This window comes from Protopterus annectens, chromosome 3.part1 (genome assembly GCF_019279795.1).
Source record: "Protopterus annectens isolate FY-2018-M chromosome 3.part1, PAN1.0, whole genome shotgun sequence".
Classification (NCBI taxonomy): Eukaryota; Metazoa; Chordata; order Ceratodontiformes; family Protopteridae; genus Protopterus; species Protopterus annectens.
Genome location: NC_056732.1, coordinates 48488019 through 48510698, shown reverse-complemented (window position 1 = coordinate 48510698; position 22680 = coordinate 48488019). Strand labels below are relative to the sequence as shown.

Sequence of the window (22680 nt, the reverse complement as noted above, 5' to 3'; positions counted from 1 at the left end):
TGGAAAAATCTTTCATATTTTTGCTCCTGTGGCGGTGTCAGGTCCCTGATTTACTTCAAACAAGACAGATTTATGGTCTGAGTTAACCAGGGAGGGAAACAAACAGGGAGTAGTGCAGTGCCTCCCCCATGTTGCAGAGTATTAGGTCTAGGACATTTGAGCCCCTTGTGGGGGTGCATACAGTACAGTTGTGCACACTTACCATAAATGTAGATGTTCAAAGTGTATTCACTGTTGCAGTCATCACAGTTGGGTTATCTGGCTGCAGATAGCCCTCAGTCGGCCTGAATATCACAGTCTTACTATTTCTGCATCGGATGCTGTCGCTTCTTCCATGACATCAGGTCGTCAGGGGTATAAAAACAGGCAGCCGATGCCATTACATCAGGTTTTCTTCCCCCAAATGTCAGGAGCCCCCAAATAGGGAGCTAGTATATGGTTTGGAAACCACCACCAGTAAAAAGTAAATACCAATACCATTAGGAACAGCCATAGAGAGGAGAGATAGAAAGATGGAGAAAAAAATGGGGCTAGAGGGAGGGAAACCAGGACTGCAACAGTGAATACACTCAAACATATACATTTAAGGTAAGTGTACACAACTGTACTATCCTCTTCGTGTTTCACTGTTGCAGTCATCACACTTGGGTCACTTCCCACAGCAGAGGAAGGGTGGAGGCAGTCAAGAAGATTAAGGGCTGGCTAGTAGGCCCTGCAAGACTGCTGTAGCAAAACCCGGCCTGGATTTGGAAAAGATAGGCAAGTGGTAATGCTTGGTGAAGGTGTACACAGAACTCCAGGTTGCAGCTTCCAGAATGTCCCTGGTAGGGACTCCCCTGAGAAATGCTGTAGAGGTAGAAGTAGCCCTAGTGGAATGTGTTCTGACCCCTTTAGAAGTTGGTTTTCCATGGTGCTTGTAGCAGAAATGGATGCAGTTTGCTAACCATTTGGAAATGGTTCATTTAAAAATGGCCTTGCCCTCTGCCTGCTGCAAAGCTGACTAGCAGCTGGTCAGATTTTCTGAAAGGCTTAGCCCTATCAAGGTAGAACCTGAGCTGCCTGTGCACATCCAAAGAGTGCAGGATCCTTTCCCCTTTATTCTAAGGGTTAGAAAGAAGGTTTGCAAATGGATGGATTGGTTTAGGGCCACACTGGACAGCACCTTAGGCATAAAGGATTGGTTAGTCCTGAGGGAAACCCTGTCATCATGGAAGATAATAAAGGGTTCCACAGCCATCAGTGTTGTAGCTCAGACATTCTTCTAGCTGAAGTGATGGCTAGAAGCAAGGCTGTTTTCCAAGAAAGGCATTTTAACTCTGCTGAAGCAGCAGGTTCAAAAGGGGGATGAATGAGCCTTCCAGTACAAATTTAAGGTCCCAAGCAGGGGAGGGTGCTCTCATTGAGGGCCTTAAGTTGTTAGCCCCTCTCAGGAACTGTTTGATGAGAGGGTGAGAAAATAGAGGTGGCTCAGTGTTGTTATGAGCCGAAATGGCAGAGGCATGAATCTTAATGGAAGAGAAGGATAGGCCTCTGTGGAGTAGCTCTGCTAGGTAATTCAGGATTAGAGGTAAGGAGGGCAAGGCTGTGGCCTTTCCTTTAGATTGAATCCAAGAACAATATCTTTTCCACTTTTCCGCATAGGATTTCCTAGTACTAGGCCTTCTGGCTTCAAGAATGATGTCCAGCACCTGTTTACTTAGGGTTGCTGGTGGATTATTCAAGGAATCAGCCAGGCTGCAAGATTTAGGGTTTGTAATTGTGGATGCAAAATCTGTCCCTACTGCTGTGACAGCAGGGTAGGGGTCTGGTTTAGGTGCCAGGGTGGCACCGCTGTCAGGCTACGCAGGAGTGGGTACCAGTGCTGGCGTGGCCAGTCCAGGGCAATCAGAATTGTCCTTGGCCTGTCTTCTATCTTGAGTAGCACTTTTGAGAGAAGGGGCAGAGGGGTAAAGGCATAGATTGAGAGCTTTTCCCATTGAAAGGATAGGGCATCCACTTTCCAGGCCCTGCTGTGAGGGATCCTGGTGCACAATTTGCTGAGCTGGTGGTTGTGGGGGGAGGCAAAGAGATCCACCTCTGGGGTCCCCCACCTCTGGATCAGGAGGTTGAAGGGGCTGGGCTCCAATTTCCACTCGTGTGGGTCTAGGACATTTCTGCTTAAGTCGTCTGCCAGTGAATTTTGTTTGCCTGGCAGGAATTGAGTTTGTAGATGGACTTGGTTCTCCAAAGCTGTGCTCCACAGAGTCATGGCTAACCTGCAGAGTGGGTAAGAATGGGTACCCCCTGCTTATGTACCACATAACTGTGGGGTTGTGTGTTTTTATCAGTTGTTCTGGAAGGATTAGGTAGCTGAAAGCTTTACAGCGAGCATATCCTTTTGGTTGATGTGCAGGAGAATTTGGCTTGGGCTCCAGTGGCCTTGAATGCATTTGCCAGCCATGTGGGGCCCCCATGCATAGTCTGATGCATCTGTGGTCAGGGTTTGGGCGGCATGGGGTAGAGTAAAATGCAGTCCCTTGTTGTGGTTGCATGCCTCTGCCCACAAAAGGAACTCTTCCCTCAGACGAGGTATGACAGGAATGACTGTTTCCAGGTCCTGAGAATGTTGGCACCAAAGACTAAGTACCAATGAAGTTTCCTCATATGCAGTCTTGCATATGGAATTAGCAGAATACATGAGGCCACAAACCCTAGGGCTTGCAGTATTTTTCTTGTAGTTAGCTGGATTCTGGTGGCCATTTGCTTGAAGTCTGTCATATAGACTTGTTTTTCTGAAGTGAGAAATGCCATCTGGGAAGTTGTGTCCAAGCTTGCTCCCAGGAATACAATCTTTTGACTGGGCACCAGTTGTGATTTCTTTTCACTGACTGTGTACCCCAAAGAAGTGAGAAGGCTTTTTACAAACGCCAGGTGCTGAAGCAGCAATTCCTGGCTGTCCACCTGAATCAGGCAGTCATCCACGTACGGGTAAATTTGGATATTTCTCTGCCTGCAGTATGCAATGGCTGGAGCCAAGCAATTTGTGAATACCCTGCTTGCAGGTAGCCCTCAGTCGGCCTGATTAACAAAGTCTTGGGTCCTGCGTCGGTTGCTATCCCTTCTTCCATGACGTCAGGGGTATAAAACATACAGCCGATGCCATTACATCAGTTTTACTTGCCCCATATGTGAGGTGCCCCCCTAATGGGAAGCAATTAAATATAAAAGTACAAAGATATACCTCCAACAAAAAAAAGCAAATACACCAAAAAGGCTTTTAAGCATAGTAAAGGAAAGTAGAGGTATTGCCAAAAGAAGTTAGGGGCCTGTAGGGAGGAAACCAGGACTGCAACAGTGAAAACACTCTAACATCTACATTTATGGTAAGTGTACACAACTGTACTATGTTCTTCGTGTTTCACTGTTGCAGTCATTACATTTGGGTAGATTCCCAAAGCTATGGTTGGGAGGAGGAGTTTAGATAGCATTAGGGCCAGCTATAAGACCCTGCAAGACTGCAATGGCAAAGCCACTGGATTTAGAAAACAATTGGCAAATGCTTGGTGAAAGTATGTACAGAACTCCAGGTAGCAGCTTCTAGGATGCCCCTGGTAGGGACGCCTCTGACAAAGGCTGTAGAGGTAGATGCAGCCCTGGTGCAGTGAGGTCTGATCCCCTGGGGGCTAGGTTTTCCATGGTGCTTATAGCAGAAATGAATTGCAATGGCTTATCCATTTAGAAATGGTTTGCTTTGAAATAGCCTTCCCCTCTGCCCCTGCAGCAAATGCCACCAGCAGTTGCTCAGATTTCCTTTGAGGTTTAGTCCTGTCTAAGTAGAATCTAAGTTGTCTGTGCACATCTAAGGAATGCAGTATCTGTTCCTCTTTATTCTGTGGATTAGGAAAGAAGGCTGGCAAATGAATGGACTGATTAAGAGCCACTCTGGAAAACACCTTGGGCATGAAGGATGGATTGGTTCTAAGGGACACCCTGTCCGCATGAAAGATGATGAAAGACTCCACTGCCAAGTGATTGCTAAAAGGAAAGCCGTTTTCCAAGAAAGAAATTTTAAGTCTGCAGTAGCAGCTGGCTCGAAAGGAAGTAGAGTGAGTTTCTCCAAGACAAAGTTAAGGTCCCATGTAGGGGTTGGAGCTCTCCTGGGTGGTCTCATAATTTTGCCTCCTCTGAGGAACTGCTTGAGCAATGGATGACAGAAGAGGGGAGGTTCTGTGTTATAATGAGCTTTAATGGCTGAGGCGTGGATTTTAATGGAGGAAAAAGACAGGCCCTTGTGAAGCATCTCAGTTAAGTACTGTAAAATCTGAGGTAAATTGGGTGCTGCTGTGCTCATCCCTTGAGATTGGTTCCAGGCACAGAAGCTTTTCCATTTTTCAGCATACTATTTTCTAGTACTGTCCTCCTTGCTTCTAAAATGATATCCATCACAGGTTTGCTGAGGGATAGTAAAGGAGAGATTAAGTAATTAGCCAGGCTGCAAGGTTCAGTGTTAGAAGCTGAGGTGCAGAATCTGGTTCTCCTGCTGAGACAGCAGGGAAGGAGTCTGAAGCAGGTGCCATGGAGATAACCGTGACACTGCGCAGATAGGGGTACCAATGTTGGCGCAGCCAGTCTGGAGCAATCAAAATCATCCCTGGTTTGCCCAGTTTGATTTTTAGTAGTACTTTGGTGAGCAGAGGCAGGGGGGGGGGGAGGCATACACTGATAGGTTTTTCCAGCTGAAGGACAGAGCATCTACTTTCCAGGCTTGTTTGTGGGGAGTCCTTGTGCAAAATTTGTCCAATTGATAGTTCTGGGGAGAGGCAAACAGGTCTACATCTGGGCTCCCCATTTGCTTGTCAACATGTTGAAAGTCCTTGGTTCCAGTTTCCACTCGTGTTGGTCCATGAGGTTTCTGCTTAGTCTGTCTGCCAGTGTATTTAATTTTCCTGGCAGGAATTGAGCTTGTAGGTGCACTTGGTAGCTCAAGGCTGTGTTCCACAATGCCATGGCCAGTCTGCAGAGGGAGTAAGAATGTGTACCCCCTTGCTTATGTACCACATAACAGTGGTGTCGTCCATCTTTACCATTAGTTGTCCTGGAAGAATGTTGTCCTTGAAGGCTGTCAGAGCATTCTGTACAGCTAACATTTCTTTCTGATTGATATGCAGGTGCATTTGACTTAGGTTCCATTTGCCCTGAATGCACTTCCCTGTCAGGTGAGCCCCCCATGCATAGTCTGATGTATTAGGGTTTCGGCGGCAGGGGGTGGTGTAAAAGGTAGTCCCTTGTGGTGCCAGGCCTCTGCCCACCAAAGGAACTCTAGGCACAGGCAAGGTATGATGGGAATCATTGTTTCTAGGTCCTAAGAATGTTGACACCACAGGCTTTTTAAAATACCACTGTAGTTTCCTCATATGCATTCTTGCATATGGAATTAGAAGAATGCAGGAGGCTATGAACCCCAAGGCCTGCAGCATTTGTCTTGCAGATAGCAGGGTTTTTGTGGCCACTTGTTTGAAGTAGGTTAATCAAATGAATTTGTTTTTCTGGCATGAGGTAAGCCATCTGGGAAGCTGTATTCAAGCTTGCTCCCAGGAATATAATTTGTTGACAGAGTACCAGTTGCAATTTCTTTTCATTTATGGTGTACCTCAGACAAGTTAGAACCCTTTGTACAAAGGCCAGATGATTCAAAAGTATGTCCTGGCTTTCTGCCTGAATTAGACAATCGCCCAGGTGTGGGTAATATTTAAATATTTTTTTGCCTGCAAAATGCAATAACTGGAGCTAGGCACTTTGTGAATACCCTGGGTGCAGTAGATAAGCCAAAGGGCTGTGCAGAGAACTGATAGTGCGTGTAGCCTGCTTTGAAGCATAGGTATCTTCTGCAAGATTCCCTGATTGGGATTTGCAGGTATGCTTCTTTTAAATCTAGTGTTGCCAACCAGACATATTTGCCTAGCATAGGAAGTAATTGAAGAGTCAGCATCTTGAATTTTGGAATCTCCAAAAAGGTGTTTAGAGTAGACAGGTCCAGGATAGAATGCCATGAATTGTCTTTTCTGGGTACCAGGAAAAGTCTCAGGTAGAAACCTTGTCCCTTTTCCTCTTCTGGTACCAGCTGAATAGCCCCCCTGCTTAAGAGAGAAAGTACTTGTTTTGGGGCCTCTGGCCACCCGCTTGGTGTTGGCAATGTGTGGAAGTGAAATCTGTATCCCTGGGACACTATTTAAAACCCATTTGTCCTGGGTAATGAGTTCCCAATTATTTGCATGAAGAGCAATCTTTCCCCCCAAAGGGGCAGTCAGTTGATAAGTGCTTGGAAATTTTAAAAGGAAGTCATTGAGACAGTTTATCATAAGGGGGAGTCTTATTATTCCCAGATTTGGACGTGGAGGCCCCCTACTGCTTATTTCTGTCTCCCCTGGGACTGAAACCTGGGGTGTTTGCTGTGTCTGGGTTTGGCTTGAGAAGACCGGGAAGGGTCTGGAAAGGACCAATTCTTAGAGGGCCAGTGCCTACTAAATCTCGGAGGCTGAACTTGTAAAAAATCTTTAACAGTTTGCATAGATTTAGCTTTATTTTCCATCTTTTTAAGAACTTCCTCAGCCTTGTTACCAAACAGGCGGTCCTGATTTAAAGGAGCATCCAACAATTTGGCTTTAACATGATCAGGCAAAGATTGCTCCTTAAGCCAAGAATGCCTTCTGAGCACAGACCCAGTAACAGCAGCCCTGCAAGAGGCCTCTAATGAATCAAAACCACATTGCAAAGTATGTTTTCCAAATTGTTCAGCAGAATGCATTAAATCTTGTAATTTTTTATTTTCCACACAGTCAGGAATCAATATAATTTTCTGTTTAAGCAGTCCAATAACATGTTGCTGATACTTTAACATAAGAAACTGGCAGTTTAAAGCCCTAATGGCCAAGGCTGCAGAAGTGTAAACCTTCTTACCCCATCTATCCAGCACCCTGGTGTCTCCATCAAAAGGGGTAAGATTTTTAGCAGTAGAAGCCTTAATGCCCTTGGGCCCCTGTGAAACGGTCTCTGAATCTGCAATAGGATTTTTAAAAAGGAACTTGTGGGAATCAGGGACCCTGTAGTATGTCAGGTTTTCTGGGAGCAGGAGGCAGGGAATCAGGGGCCATACTAGATTCCGAAAAAGCATCAACAATGTCTAGTACAAGAGGAATAGCTAAAGACCTATGCTGAGGTAGGAGAAGGAAATCCCTAAGCCTCTTTTTTTGAATCAGAAAAATCCTGGCTTTCCCAGTGGAAATGTTCCCTTAGAGTATGTAAGGTTTCCCCAAAAGAAAACTCCTCTGGAGAGGAAGCAGAGGGAATGGAGTCCTCTGCATCAGAATTTTCATAAGTAGATAAGGACAAATCCAGATCATCAGAAGAATCAGAAAAAACAGAATCCTGATCAGAAGATTCATAATCAACTTCAGTCCTAGGCCTCTTAGAAGGGGGGGGGGGTTGGCTACCCCTGATTAGAGTTATTAGATCTTCAGACATTCTTATAATTTGTTTTTCAGGCATAGAGGCCTGAGCATGTGGCCTGGGCATCGTTTTTATAGGCATGGATTGAGATTTAGGCCTAAATAAAGAAGGAGGCATCGATTTAATATGCAAGTCTGTAGGCCTGAATACACCCTCAGAAGCTGGTGCCTGCACTGCGGCTCCGGACCCATCCAAGGTAGAGACATCCGTGGATTGCATAGTTGAAGCATCTCGTAGCATACCGGACTCCGAATGGGTCTCAGTAGAGGCCTGCGAATCAGAAGTAGCGGGTATCAGGGGCTGTGAAAGCGCCTCATTGAGTACCGGCGACTGGCTTAGGAGACGTGTCGTCGGCAGTTTTGGACCTCGGCGGCCTGTCTCGGTCTTTATCTTTGCATTTTTTCGGAATCCTGGTAGTCGGATGGCTAACCAATGACATTTCTGGATAATTATACCGAGAACAGAAATATTTAGAGGCAAAAATATACAGACGATGGATAGTGCACTGATTAAATAAAGCACAAAACCGACAGCAAGGTACATCGTGGTTAGGGCCTAGGCAAGGAATACAGTTGTTTGTCTTTCGGCTTTTTCCCGGTTATGTGTCACCACAGTGGAACTCTGGTCTGCTAATGATTGGCAGTAGATTTTCACGAACGCCGAGGTGCCAGCTTGACGTCCAACCTTCAACGAAGGCATGTCCATTCACGCATGTCTTTCGAACGCCCACCCAACCACTGGGAGGACATGCAGACTCCACACAGAAGGCACTCCCCACACTCCAACCGAGAATCAAACGGGTGAACCTCATGCTGTGAGGCAACAATGCAAGGAACACAGTACGAATGAAAATCTTTATGAGGCATTTGCTTTCCACAAGTAATGCAATTATTAACTTTTACTGACATCGTTAAGGAGGAAGAAAAAGTTTTCCCAATGGGGTACTTAGCCTTAGTTGAAGACTTCGGTTCTGAAACTCAAAAATGAAAATTTCAGGAGTCGGCTGACCGGCACTTGCGAACTGCTTCTGCTTCGGGCACCGCATGGCAAGAAAGACTAATGTAACGGTGTTGGCTGCATGTTTTATACCCCTAACGACCTGACATCATGGAAGAAGGGACAGCAACCAACGCAGGACCCAAGACTTTGTTAATCAGGCCGACTGAGGGCTACCTGCAAGCAGATAACCCAAATGTAATGACTGCAAACAGTGAAACACGAAGATAATCAACTGTTCCAGGGCATCTGAATTAAAGTCCAGGAACCTCAGAGTGATCGTGTTTGTGCTCTAGTAAGTCACTCAATCGATGGAAGAATAGTTGAAATCTCCCATGACCAAGGTGTTTGACTGTATATCAAGCAACTCTAGCAAGTCCAGGTAGGAGGTGTGCTTCTCCTGGTTCATGGTGGGGACCTGTAGCTAGCGATGATGTGGTAGGTGGTGTGCTTCTCCTGGTTCATGGTGGGGGACCTGTAGCTAGCGATGATGTGGTAGGAGGTGTGCTTCTCCTGGTTCATGGTGGGGGACCTGTAGTTAACGATGATGTGGTAGGTGGTGTGCTTCTCCTGGTTCATGGTGGGGGACCCGTAGCTAACAATGATGTGGTAGGTGGTGTGCCTCTCCTGGTTCATGGTGACAGACCTGTAGCTAGCGATGATGTGGTAAGGTGGTGTGCTTCTCCTGGTTCATGGTGAGGGATCTGTAGCTAGCGATGATGTGGTAAGGTGGTGTGCTTCTCCTGGTTCATGGTTGGGGACCCGTAGCTAGTGATGATGTGGTAGGTGGTGTGCTTCTCCTGGTTCATGGTGAGGGACCTGTAGCTAGCGATGATGTGGTAGGAGGTGTGCTTCTCCTGGTTCATGGGGAGGGACCTGTACCTAGCGATGGTGTGGTAGGTGGTGTGCTTCTCCTGGTTCATGGGGGGGACCCGTAGTTAGTGATGATGTGGTAGGTGGTGTGCTTCTCCTAGTTCACGGTGGGGACCTGTAGCTAGCGATGATGTGGTAGTAGGTGTGCTTCGCCTGGTTAATGGTGGGGGGCCTGTAGCTAGCGATGATGTGGTAGGAGGTGTGCTTCTCCTGGTTCATGGTGGAGGACCCGGAGCTAGCGATGATGTGGTAAGAGGTGTGCTTCTCCTGGTTCATGGTGGGGGACCCGTAGCTAGCGATGATGTGGTAGGTGGTGTGCTTCTCCTGGTTCATCGTGGTGGATGTGTAGCTAAATATGACATGGGTAGGGTATTTTACCTGTAGTTATTTGGACCTGGAGTAGCTCAAGAAAGTCGTACTGTTTTTCACCAGTTTCAAGGTGTATTTGGATTTAATGATGATGGATACACCACCACCTTCGGTTCTTTCATGCTTGTTTTGGGATCTGAATGTGCGAAAGGCCTTTGTCTTCCCATTTTCTCAAGCTTTATCCAGATTTCTTGCACTAAAAGGTTGAAAGGTATGGTCCTCAAACTTACCAAATCTGCTGGGCCTTGTCTGTACTTGTATCTTGTTGCTAAGGCCTGGAACTCCTTACCGGTATCTATCAGGTCAACACCCCCCCCCCCTTCCATCCTTCAAAACCATTCTGAAAGACTTGCTTGCCAAAAGCTGTGTCTGTTTTTGCCCAACACCAAAATAAACTATATCCTTAAATGTGGACAAATACCTCTTCATACCTTACATCTCCTTACTCTCCCCCTTCTTCACGCCCTTCCCTTTAACTTCTCTATAGACGGACTAAAATTTATTTTAATTATTAAATCTTTACCATATAACTTGTATGTTTTAATATTATGTCTAATTTGGTGCAATTAAACTGCATTTCTTATTTTGCATTATTTTTAAAGACTGTAAATTTTTTTTCTTAAAATGTTTTGCAAAACTTTGGAGCTTTTCTCACCAGGCCTCCTCTGAAAATGGGCTCCTACCCACTCAGCTTCCCCGGTAATCAAATATCAATAAACAAACAAATGAACAAATCTCAGTCCCTGTCTGAAACCAAAATACAAGCTCAAACTCAGAACAGGTGACTATTTACTTTAGTGTAGAAAAAGGAGTACAGATAACACAAGTCATCCTCTACAGATTTGGACTGAAAATCTAAACATTTTAAGCATTTTCAACACAAATACAAAATGTCAGTTCCAACTGAAAAGTGGACAAAACTAAAGCACATTTACAAATCTCACACTCCTGTTCGACAGATGTTATTTCTTCTAGGACCATGACAAGAGGTTACAGAATGTGTTAACATCATAAATGAGCACGTATCTCGTAATAATTAAACACACACACATGTGACAGTGTTTTCATTATACTGACCATGTTTCTGGCTTCTCTTCGTGCTTTGTGTCTGCTGCTGAGGTGGAGGCGGGGGAGGAGGAGGAGGTGGTGGGGGTGAATCTCTTTCATGACCCACCCCAAGATCTGCTGTCCCATAAATTGCTAGAGTAAGGCAATTATACCAGCCTTTGAGCACTAATCCATCAGTGTTCACCTGTCAAAAAAAAAAAAAGAAAAAAGTAGTAAACTGATTAGGAACAAGAAATGCCATGTGCTAGCTTTCCGTAATGATGAAACTGTACATTTCATTTAAGTCATCTGAATGTGCAATAATATAGGCTGTGACAAAGGGAAACTTAAGTGCTAACAGATATTCAATTTTTAGAACAAGTTGTGAATTCCACACCACCACCACTAATTAATTCATTAGGGATATTTTTTTAAAGGCCATAACACTGTCCTGGATGTTAAAACTAATTGTGAGGGTGACTGGGCTTAAGCAAGTGCACTCTGCCTTGGGTTATGATGCAAAACCAGGTACACCCAAATGGCTCATACTGTTTAGTACATTGTTCTAGCCAAACTCCCCCATTTCTGCACAAGGTAAAGTTGTCCTGACCCTTATTTCCTGTTCTGAGTTAAATTTTAAAACAAAATAACTTCTTCCCCAGTATGAAACAAAGTAGAGTTTTGCAAGTAAACTTACCATAACAGTATACTGGCTATGTCCTGCCAAGGACATAACAGCCAGACAGCTTCCACCAAATGATTTCTCTTCTGACAAAGCTCAGCACAGCAGTGGAATTTGAAAATACAGAGGATGCTGGTGCTGGGTCCAAAGAAACTTCAGATACCACTGTATCTTTCTCAAGTGGAGTCTTATCAGTGGTACCATGAAAATCATAGATGCCATGAGACCCAAAACCCTGAGGTACTCCCTTGCAGTGACTGAAGTCTGGGTTTAATAGATCTGTTCTTCCAGGCTAACCGACGACATTTCTGGATAATTAAACAGACAGCCGAAATAATTAGAGGCAAAAATGTACCGACAACGGATAGTGCGCTGATTAAATAAAGCACAAAACCGACGGCAAGGTACATCGTGGTCAGGGCCTAGGCAAGGAATACAGTACGAATGAAAATCTTTATTTGCTTTCCACAAGTAATGCAATTATTAACATTTACTGACATTGATAAGGAGCAAGAAAAAGTTTCCCCAACGGGGTACTTAACTTTAAGTTGAAGACTTCGGTTCTGAAACTCAAACGAAAATTTCAGGAGTCGGCCAACCGGCACTTGCGAACTACTTCTGCTTTGGGCACTGCACGGCAAGAAAGACTGATGTAATGACGTCGGCTGCATGTTTTATACCCCTGACGACCGGACGTCATGGAAGAAGGGACAGCATCCGACGCAGAACCCAAGACGTTGTTAATCAGGCCGACTGAGGGCAACCTGCCAGCAGATTACCCAAATGTAATGACAGCAACAGTGAAACACGAAGAACATCTTTGAACTGATATGTCTGACACGACACAAACACAATCCTGTGTGGAGATGTCATGAAGCAATTTTAAATGTTCTCTTGGAATCCCAGCTTCTGTAAGAGATCTCCCACCCAAGTGAGAGATTCCTGACACTTAGAAAAAGGTTCTGCAAAGATCAGCAAGCCATCTAAACATTGAAAAATGTGGATACCCTGTAGCCTGCAATGAGCTGTAACTGGAGCTAGACACTTTGTGAACACTCCTGGTGCAGTAGATAGTCCAAAGGGTAAGGCACAGAACTTGAACTGATAATGTGATGCAAACACACACATCCTTAAACACCTAAAGTATGGATGAATAGGGATGTGATAAGCATCTTTTAAAATTTAGTATTAACAGGAAATTTAAACAACGAAGATGATGTTAACAGGTGTTGAAGTGACATCATTTTCAACTTGGACACTTTCACAGACGGGTATAGGAAAGAAAGATCCAGAAATGGTCTCCAAGCATTTGCCTTCTTTCTTTGACATTAAAAACATCCTTGAATAAAAGTCTTTCTCAGCCTGGGAAGGAGGAACTGGTTCTATTCACAGAGACAGCATGTATTGAAGGACTGGAGGAAATAAAGGCATCTGGTTTGGCAGATGAGGAATTACCCCTGGAAAGGACTGATTTCCTCCCACTGTAATCTGCAACCTTGATGAATGGCCTTCAGAATATATTTGAAACTGTTGCCAAAGAGAAAAGTGGAGATTTAGACTGTCTGGAATGGGAAAATTAATTGCCAGGGTGGGGGTGGGGGGGCAAAGTCCCTTAAATAGTAATTCTGGCTTGGACTGTCCCTGATATTTTTTTTTTGGGGGGGGGGGTCCTGAATTATTTTTGGAACTCCCCTGTCATTTATACTTAAATGGATTTTGTTGAGAGTTTTTTTTTTGGACGGAGAGCTGAAAACTCTTAGAAATTCCCAGTGTCAGCTTACCTCATTCATCACACTTTTTGATTTTCCTCTGCAGCAGAGAAAACAAAAACTAAGTCTATATCCAAAGGAGAATTTAAAATCTCATTTTCCACATCATTTGAAATATTCTGAGAATGCAACCAGGCAAACTTCCTCACAACAGTAACCACAGCCCTGAAGAAGTACAGTACAGTTTTGTACCTACCATAAATGTAGATGTTCGAGTGTAGACACTGCTGCAGTCATTACACTTGGGTTATCCTGCCGTCAGGTCCCACAGTCGGCCAGAGTTCCAAAGTCTTGGTCCGGCGTCGGTTGCTGTCGCCTCCTCCCTGACGTCAGTGCGACAGGGGGTATACAAGATGCAGCCAACGCCATTTTCTTCAGTTTTTCTTGCCCCAGATGTCAAGTGCCTCTAAATACGTAGGCAATTCTAATTGTTAATAAAACATACATAAGAAAAGCAAAAACAACTTACAGCTACCAGCAAATACTCCCCATAGGTAGTAAGGGTTGAAGACATAGGTACGTACCAGCCAGTAAGAGGGAGGGTAACCTGGACTGCAGCAGTGTCTACACTCGAACATCTACGTTTATGGTAGTTACAAAACTGTACTATGTTCATCGTGTTACACTGCTGAAGTCATTACACTTGGGTAGAATCCCAAAGCTGAGGAAGGGTGGCTGGTCCTATAAGGCATTAGGGGTGGCTATAAGGCCCTGCAGCACACTGCAGTGGCGAAGCCAGCTCTGGATTTAGAGTATAGAGGCAGATGGCAATGCTTGGTGAAGGTGTGTACAGAACTCCAAGTTGCTGCTTCCAAAATATCCTTGGTAGGTACTCCCCTGAGGTAGGCAGTTGAAGTGGCTGTTGCCCTGGTGGAGTGAGATCTAATGCTGCTATGTACAGGTTTTCCATGGTATGTGTAGCAGAAACGTATACAATGTCCAATCCATTTTGAAACAGTCTGATTTGAAATGGCTTTTCCCTGTGCTCCTGCAGCATATGCTACCAATAATTGCTCAGATTTTCTGAAAGCTTTGGTTTTGTCCAAGTAGAAGTGTAACTGCCTGTGAATGTCCAAAGAGTGCAGTACTCTCTCCCCTTTATTCTGTGGTTTAGGATAAAAAGTTGGCAGGTGAATAGTTTGGTTTAGAGCCACACTGTATACCACCTTTGGCATAAAAGTAGGGTTAGTTCGTAAAGACACCCTGTCCTGGTGGAAAATGAGGAAAGGTTCCACTGCCATTAGTGCCTGTAATTTTGAAACTCTTCGTGCTGATGTTATTGCCAGGAGCAGAGCAGTTTTTCAAGAGATCTATTTTAATTCTGCTGTGTTGGCTGGCTCAAAAGGAGGTAAAGTTAGCTTCTCCAAAACAAAGTTGAGGTCCCAAGTTGGAGTAGGTGCTCTATGGGGCGGGTCTTATGTTTTTAGCCCCTCTGAGGTACTGTTTTAACAGAGGATTAGAGAAAATAGGTGGATCCGTGTTGTAATGAGCAGAGATGGCAGAGGCGTGGATCTTGATGGATGAGAAGGAGAGTCTTTTGTCCAGCATCTTAGTTAAGTATTGTAGTATCTGAGGAATGTTTGGGACAAGAGGGTCAAGGTTGTGAGCTTGGTTCCAGGCACAGAATCTCTTCCATTTATCCGAATAGGCTTTCCTGGTACTAGGCCTTCTGGCCTCCAGAATGACATCCATAACAGCTTTGTAGAGAGGCATTGCTTGCTTGACTAAGGAATCTTCCATGCAGCTAGGTTTAAGGTCTTTAGCTGGCTGTGTAGTATTTGGCTGTTGTGCTGAGTCAGCAGATGTGGGATTTGAGGCAAAATCCAGGGTGGTTCTTGTGCTAAGCTCCTTAAGATTGGGTACCAATGCTGGCGTGGCCAGTCTGGTGCAATCAGGATCATCTTTGGCTCTTCCTGCCTGGCTTTTATGAGTACCTTTGGCAGGAGAGGTAGTGGTGGGAAAGCGTATACTTATAGGTTCTCCCAGCTGAATGAGAGGGCATCCACTTTCCATGCCTGTGGATGGTAACTCCTTGTGCAGAACTTTTGTAGTTGGCAGTTTATTGGGGATGCAAACAGATCTATGTCCGGACTCCACCATTTTTGTGTTATCATTCTGAATATTTGTGGATTCAACTCCCATTCGTGGGGATCCATGATGTTTCTGCTTAAGTCGTCTGCCAGTGTGTTTTTCTCACCTGGCAGGAATTGCGCTTGAAGATGAACTTGAAGGTCTATAGCGGTGTTCCATAAGGTCATAGCTTGTCTACATAGTGGGTAGGAGTGAGTGCCCCCTTGCTTGTTTATGTACCACATAACTGTGGTGTTGTCTGTCTTTAGTAGTAGTTGTCCTGGATGCAGCAGGTCCTTGAAGGCTATAAGCGCATTTTGTACAGCTAGCATCTCTTTGTGATTGATGTGAAGATACCTTTGTTCTGCGATCCAAGTGCCCGGAATACATTTGCCTGCCATGTGTGCTCCCCAGGCATAATCCGATGCATCTGTTGTCAGTGTTTGCCTGGCTGTAGGTTGTGTAAAAGGCTGTCCCTTGTTGAGGTGACAAGCTTGAGCCCACCATTGAAACTCGTGTTGAAGGCAAGGGATTAGTGGCATACCCGTTTCCAAACTTTGACAGTGTTGAGACCATACATTCTTTAGGTACCATTGTAGTTTCCTCATATACAGTCTGGCATATGGAATTAGTAGTATGCAGGATGCCAAATAACCCAAGGCCAGCAGAATTTTTCTTGCAGGGAGCTGGGTCTTTGTTGCCATCAATTGAAAGTATTGAGTCAGTTGTCCTTGTTTATCTGGCGTGAGATAAGCCATCTGGGCCGTTGTGTTCAAGCTGGCACCCTGGAATATAATCTCTTGTGAGGGCACTAGTTTTGATTTCTTTTCGTTTACTGTGTACCCCAGGCAACTTAATAACTTTTTTACAAACGCCAGATGCTTTAGAAGAATGTCCTTGCTCTCTGCTTGAATTAGGCAGTCATCCAAGTACGGATAAATTTGAATTCCTTTCTGTCTGCAAAATGCAATTACTGGTGCCAGGCACTTTGTGAAGACCCTGGGCGCAGTACATAAGCCAAAGGGCAGTGCAGAGAATTGGTAGTGCGTTGAACCAGCTATGAATCTGAGGTATCTTCTGCAGTTTTGTCTGATAGGGACATGCAGATATGTCTCATGCCTCTTTGAGGTCCAAAGTCACGAGCCAAGCTTTCTTGCCCAGCATGGGAAGAAGCTGCTGTAAGATCAACATTTTGAATTTCGGAACATCCAGGTAAGTGTTTAGAGATGAAAGATCCAGAATGGGTCTCCAGGCTTTGTCCTTTCTGGGTACCAGAAAGAGTCTTGAGTAAAATCCTTGTCCTTGCTCCTGTGATGGTACCTTTTAAATAGCTCTCATATCCATGAGTGCTGTAATTTGTTTTTGAGCCTCTGCCCATTGATTTGGTGGCAGATTTGGCATTCCTTTTAACCTTGGCAGAGTGTGAAAGTGGAACCTGTAACCTTGAAATACAACGTTGAGAACCCATTTGTCTTTGGTGATCATTTGCCAATTGTGGTAGAAGAGAGCCAGTTTTCCTCCCAAGGGGCTGCCAAGAAGGATTTGTTTGGCAGCTGTTGTGGGAAGTCATTGGAGCTGCTTTTTATATGGTTGAGGCCTGTCTTCCCCTTCTTTCTAGCCTGATGCAACCCATTGACGAGGCCTATAAGGACCTTGTGTTTGACCTCTACCTCTTAGACGTCTGTATCTTCCCCTTTGAGGTCTGTCTGTAATTGGAAAGGACCAATTTTTAGTTGACCAGTTTCTGCTAAATCTAGGAGGCTGAACCTGTAAGAAATCCTTCACCGTTTGCAAAGATTTTACCTTATCCTCCATTTTCTTTAATACCTCTTCTGCCTTAACTCCAAATAACACATCCTGCTGCAAAGGTGCATCCAATAATTTTGCTTTAACATGATCTGGTAACGTATGTTCTTTTAACCAAGCAGGTCTTCTAATGACAGAGCCTGTAAATGCTGCTCTGCAGGAGGCCTACAGAGAATCAAAACCACATTGCAAAGTATGCTCTCCCACTTGTTCAGCTGCATGCAATAAATCCTGCATTTCTTTAAAATTAGGAGGATCTGATTCTGGAAGCATTTTTTATTTTAACTGAGACAGTAAAAAATGCTGATATTTTAGCATGTGAAACTGGCAATTTAAGGCTCTCATAAAGTTGCAGACGTATATACTTTATTTCCCCATCTGTCTAACGCTCTGGAATCTCTGTCAGAGGGAACTGGATTCTTGGCTGATGAGGCCTTAACTCCTTTGGGTCCCTGAGAAATAGTTTCAGGGTCAGCTACAGGGCTTTTATACAGAATTGTATGTGAGTCAGGGACTCTGTAGTATCTGTCAGGTTTAACAGGGGCTGGAGGTAAGGAATCAGGATTTAAGCTGGATTCAGTATACACAATATATAACACTGGCGGAATAGCAAGGGGTCTGTGTTGAGGTAATACAAGGAAGTCTCTGAGCCTTTTCTTGGATTCTGAGTAATCCTGGCCTTCCCAGTGGAAATGCTCCCTCATGGTATGTAGGGTTTCCCCAAAGGAGTAGTCCTCAGTCTGTGAGGCTGATGGAATTGATTCCTCAGCATCAGAATCCTCAAAAGGGAGTAGAGAGTATTCTAGGCCTGAGGATGAATCAGAAGAGATGGACACCTGGTCGGATGAATCAGTTTGCATCCTGTCTAGGCCTTTTATCAGGAGGGGGATGGGACCCCCTGATCAGAGTAATTAGGTCTTCGGCCATTTTGAGCATTTGTTTCTTAGGTATGGAGGCCTGTCCTAGAGAATGCTGTATTTGTTTCTTTGACTTTAAAGGAGGCTTAGACTTAGCTGAGGGTTTAATGCTTAACTGAGTAGGTCTGAAGACACCCTCTGTAGCTGTGGGTTGCTCAGCTACTCCGGATCCCTCTGAAAGGTTAGTCTCAGTAGGCTGAAGAGCTTGTGCATCTGAAGGCCCAGCCATCTCCATGTGGGAGTCAGAGGCGGCTTGTGGTTCTACAGAAGCTGTCGTCAGGGGCTGCGAAGGCACCTCGCTGAAAACCGGAGAACCGGTGAACTGGCCTAGAAGAGGCTTCGTTGTCAGTTTTGGGCCTTGGATGCCTATCCTTGTCTTTGCGCTTTTTGTGTATTCCGGTCGTCGGACTTTCTGATGGCATGGTATAATTGAATTTTCTACCAAAATAATGGGCAAAATCAAACCAACGTTTAATAATGTGCTTGTTAAACCTTCCACAAAACCGACAACCAGTAACGTCGTGGTCAGGGCCTAGGCATGGGATACAATAGGAATGGAAATCCTTATGAGGTATTTGCTTCCCACAAGAAATACAGTTATTAACTTTTACTGACATCGGTCTGAGGCAAGAAAGTTTCCCCAACGGGGTACTTAGCTTTGTAGAAGACTTCGGTTCTGGATTCGGAATGAAAATCTCGGGAGACGGCTGACCGGCACTTGCGAACTGCTTTTGCTTCGGGCACCACACGGCAAGAAAGACTGAAGAAAATGGTGTCGGCTGCTTCTTATATACCCCTGTTGCACTGACGTCAGGGAGGAGGCGACAGCAACAGACGCCGGACCAAGACACTGGAACTCTGGCCGACTGCAGGACCATCTGATGGTAGGATAACCCAAGTGTAATGACTGCAGCAGTGTAACACGATGAACATCAACTGAGTCATACGATCACTATAAACGATGAGTTGTGACTTAAACAACAAAAGTAATTATTTAAAGCAGACTTTCCTCAGTAGAAGAAACTGCAGACAGAACACTGCTCATACTTTCACAATTACAATAAACTTTTACACATGAGCTTGATGATTCAAAATTCTGAAAGTAAAAGTTACACAAGCATATAATTTTTGCCCAGACTTATCAATAATCTTACCATCCTTGTAAAAACAGTAGGATTGGAATTAACCAAATGTTGAGTAGCAGCAGGACTTACTAAAGCTACAGCTGTGGTGTCAGGTTTGGGAAGAGTATAAAAACTTAGAATATAAAAAGTTCCTCAATCTTTTTACCTGCTTTTTTAGGGGCAGTAGACGGGCTATCTGGAAGACTGAAGGCAGTAACACACACACCCTCCAAAGCTGACAGAAATGGATGAATGGGTGAGGGTTCTAGAAATTTTCTTCAGTACCAGGCAGCACATATAATTTTCTGAGGGACTGGGAAACCTACATGTTCTCTCATTGAAAACAGGGTCACATTCTAAAAAAAGTATCAGAGAAACAGAACCAACAAACAGGGAAAATCAGAAAATGATCTCCCCCCTCCAGGTCCGAAGGGAACTGAGGAGAAAACCTACATCTGCCCCTTCTTCTTCCTTGTCCAGTTTCAAAACCATGAACCTCTTAAGGAAGAGAGGTATCCTTGCCATTTACCAGAAACTACTTTATAAAAAGGATCAGTAGCCTGAAATAAATACTCGGCCAGACCCAGTAAACTGCTCCCAGGAAAATTTGAGGAGTAGATATATGTTTAGTTTTCTATTTCTTTTTTTATGGAAAAATGGGGCGAAAAGTGACAGCAGCAGGTTCCCCAGGGATAGGCACAACATTCTGACCAAACAGGGAAGTCGTCCCTGTTCCCCCTACAAAGACCAACAAGAGTGGCTCTCCCTTGCCTATTGTGAGCGTACCTCAGTCGCAAAGGACTTTGCTAACCCCTGGTCCACAGTGGCTGCAGGAGCTAGAATAAAACAGGAGTAGTCTGAGGAACAAACTATGACCACAACAATCACCCATCTGAGGCTGAGGCATATTGCTAGCCTGCTGTGGTGGTAAAGACTGTTTGCTTATTTTTTTTCTTTTTTGGGGCTGGAAAAAGGGCCAACCATTAGACCAGTTGTTTGTTCCATGGTCAAGCAAAAGATGGTGTCTCTTTCCTGGATAAATCAAGCAGCAAAAGCCAGTAAAAAGTGAGTCTTTAAAAGTACATTTTTTTCACAAAAACACAGTAAGAAGCACTTAAAACACTTTCCCAGTCCCAAAAAGTAAAATAAACAAATTTCAACTCAGAAAAAATGGTGCACTCTTATTTTAATGCATAGTTGAGTGTTGTGACAATCCATTAAAACACAAACTCCTAGCCTAAAAATAACTTTCCTAAAGTACAATAAAACACGTTTTTCTGTTTTAATATGGAGGGTTCCCCCCAAAAAGGAACTTAGCCCAGCAAAGGAACAGTACGAGCCAACGAGTGATCCTCGAAAGCCTGCAGAAGTGTGCTGTCTTCAACAGCAGGAAAGCTGTTGAGGGTTTGGACTCCAAACTGGTCTTTTTAGTCAGCCAAAGCCATGGGCCAGGGTAAAGCTCTGGAATTTGAGCCAGTCACAGGCTACCTATGTGCAGGACATCAAAAACGTGAAGACTGCAACAGCAGACATGTTGATTGTCGTTCGCTACCTGCAACATTATTGAAACTGCACAGTTTGTCACAATATGCCCCATCCTCCTCCTGTGCTGAGAAATGCTGCCTAGGCAGGAGTGCCCATGGGTGTTTGTGAGGGAATCATCCTGTCTTTGGTCTTGTGTCTTCTCAATCCACACATCTGTATCATAACCCATCAATGCCTCCATGTCGCCAAACTGCAGTAAGCAGCAGTGGTTGTGACACAGGGTATGTCCCAACACCCTGACCCATGACACAGGTGAGAAGGCAAATGCCTCTACAGTCCTCTCCTGCCAGCTTCCCCATTGCTAGTCATTAAATCATACCAGGGTCATCTGGGTCATAATAAGGATTTCATTTCTCTACTTCATTCAGCTGACTGAAAAGAAAACATCTTATACTGAAACTGCTGTCCATGCAATGCAAAGTTCTAGAATTGCTTGAGTGAGGGCTCAGGTTTTAATTGGCCAAGATACAGCCATCATTAATGCCATTCAATAGCCATGCTGAAGTACTGACATTAGATCTTGAAGGGTGGCTGTGAAAATACTGCATAACTGATGTGAAGGCTGAGCATCAGAAAGGGACAATACCAAACTTCTTGGGGACTGGGAAGAGAAGAAAATAGACACCTCCTCCCCAAACTTACAGCAGATTTGTTTCTACTGTTCCTTTTATAAGTAAAAACTGAAACTACACTAGTGTTACCCCCTTTACAGACAGAGGTAAAAATACGGAGGGATACAGGTTGGGGCACGAGCAATTCCAGAATAGCTCCTCTTTCTAGGACTTCTTTTAGTTCTCCAGATTGTGACAAATCATGACAACCATTATCTCATCAGTGCAGTCTGACAGGGATATCAGGACTGCTGTGAGGATAACTCTCAGAAGTCTTAACTGCCTTTAAAGGAAGATGAAGGAGGCAAGGTGGTCTTGTCACTTGGCAAGTCACCTTCAACTATTGGCTACCTTTATCCTTAAGTTCATAGGTATATACTAGGCTAACTACCACCAGGGCCTTTATAAGCCTAGCCATGCAACTCAATCCAACCCAATCATGTCCCCATGTAACTTGGGCATTTATTTGGAAAGGTATGTTAGGAGGTTGCTAAAGGTTTAGTTGGGGGGGGGGGTGTTCTCAATTAGGGAATATTTAGTGTCAGCCTCTAGAGACATAGGGCTAAACTGGGGGTGAATTTTTGATTCCCTATCTAGTGGTCAAGGTTATGTTTGAATAGGGTCACAGATGGACAGCCTATCCTAAAGGTTTAGCCTGAAGGAAAGATTAAATGAAATCATGAAAATCTGAGACATGCTGTCTTATGAAGGCAGGCACCAATGGCTACAGCTCTGGTCAATTCATCTGGAGAATGAAAACAAAGGAGTCATAACAAACCTCAGCAAAGTCATATCATTAAGCTCTTTAACTCCATCAAGACAGAAAGGGTGAACAATTTCCATGGCTTAGTCAACTAAAGTTTAAGATCGGGACAAATGTTACAAGTAATACAAGCCTCTCAAGAATGCCAAATGGCAAAAGAATGAAATCAGTTTGCCAAACCAGTCTGCAGCCTTTCACACGGTCTGAGAGGTGAGTAGCTAAGAGTTCCAAGACAGACACGACAAATGAAAGAAGATAATCTGCTTTTTTATGCCTGTTGAATAGAGGAGACCACTTTTGGTGTGACTGGTACAAACAGCCTTAAACACAGCAGTATGCAAATTTAGAAGCTACATACTTTGTCCATTTTCATTATTTCTCACTAATGGGTTATGGGTCCGATCCTTGGATCTGACTCTGCCACCCTTACAAGACTTAGGATCTGAATCTTGAGCTCCTCCCTCTACCCATAATGCTCTAGTCCATCCCCAACTTCTCGGATCAAGTTTGCTGCCTTACTGCCTACTGTGCTAGAGAGACTGAGCCTCAATCTTTTCTTTTCTGTTTTAACTTTGAACGTGAGGGTTCCATTATCATCCAAAGATCCTTCTAGGAGTGACCAG

At 44.4% G+C, this 22680-nt stretch overlaps 1 protein-coding gene across 4 annotated transcripts in view; it reads right to left on the bottom strand.

The window, feature by feature from the left end:
* The window catches only part of VIRMA (vir like m6A methyltransferase associated), a 1734630-nt gene that overhangs the window by 1299544 nt on the left and 412406 nt on the right, over window positions 1-22680 (bottom strand). For all 4 annotated transcript variants that reach the window (XM_044066546.1, XM_044066545.1, XM_044066547.1 and 1 more), the window contains exon 5: window positions 10801-10975. In XM_044066546.1, coding sequence (XP_043922481.1) covers window positions 10801-10975 — 175 coding nt within the window. The remainder of the gene's footprint in view (window positions 1-10800; window positions 10976-22680) is intronic.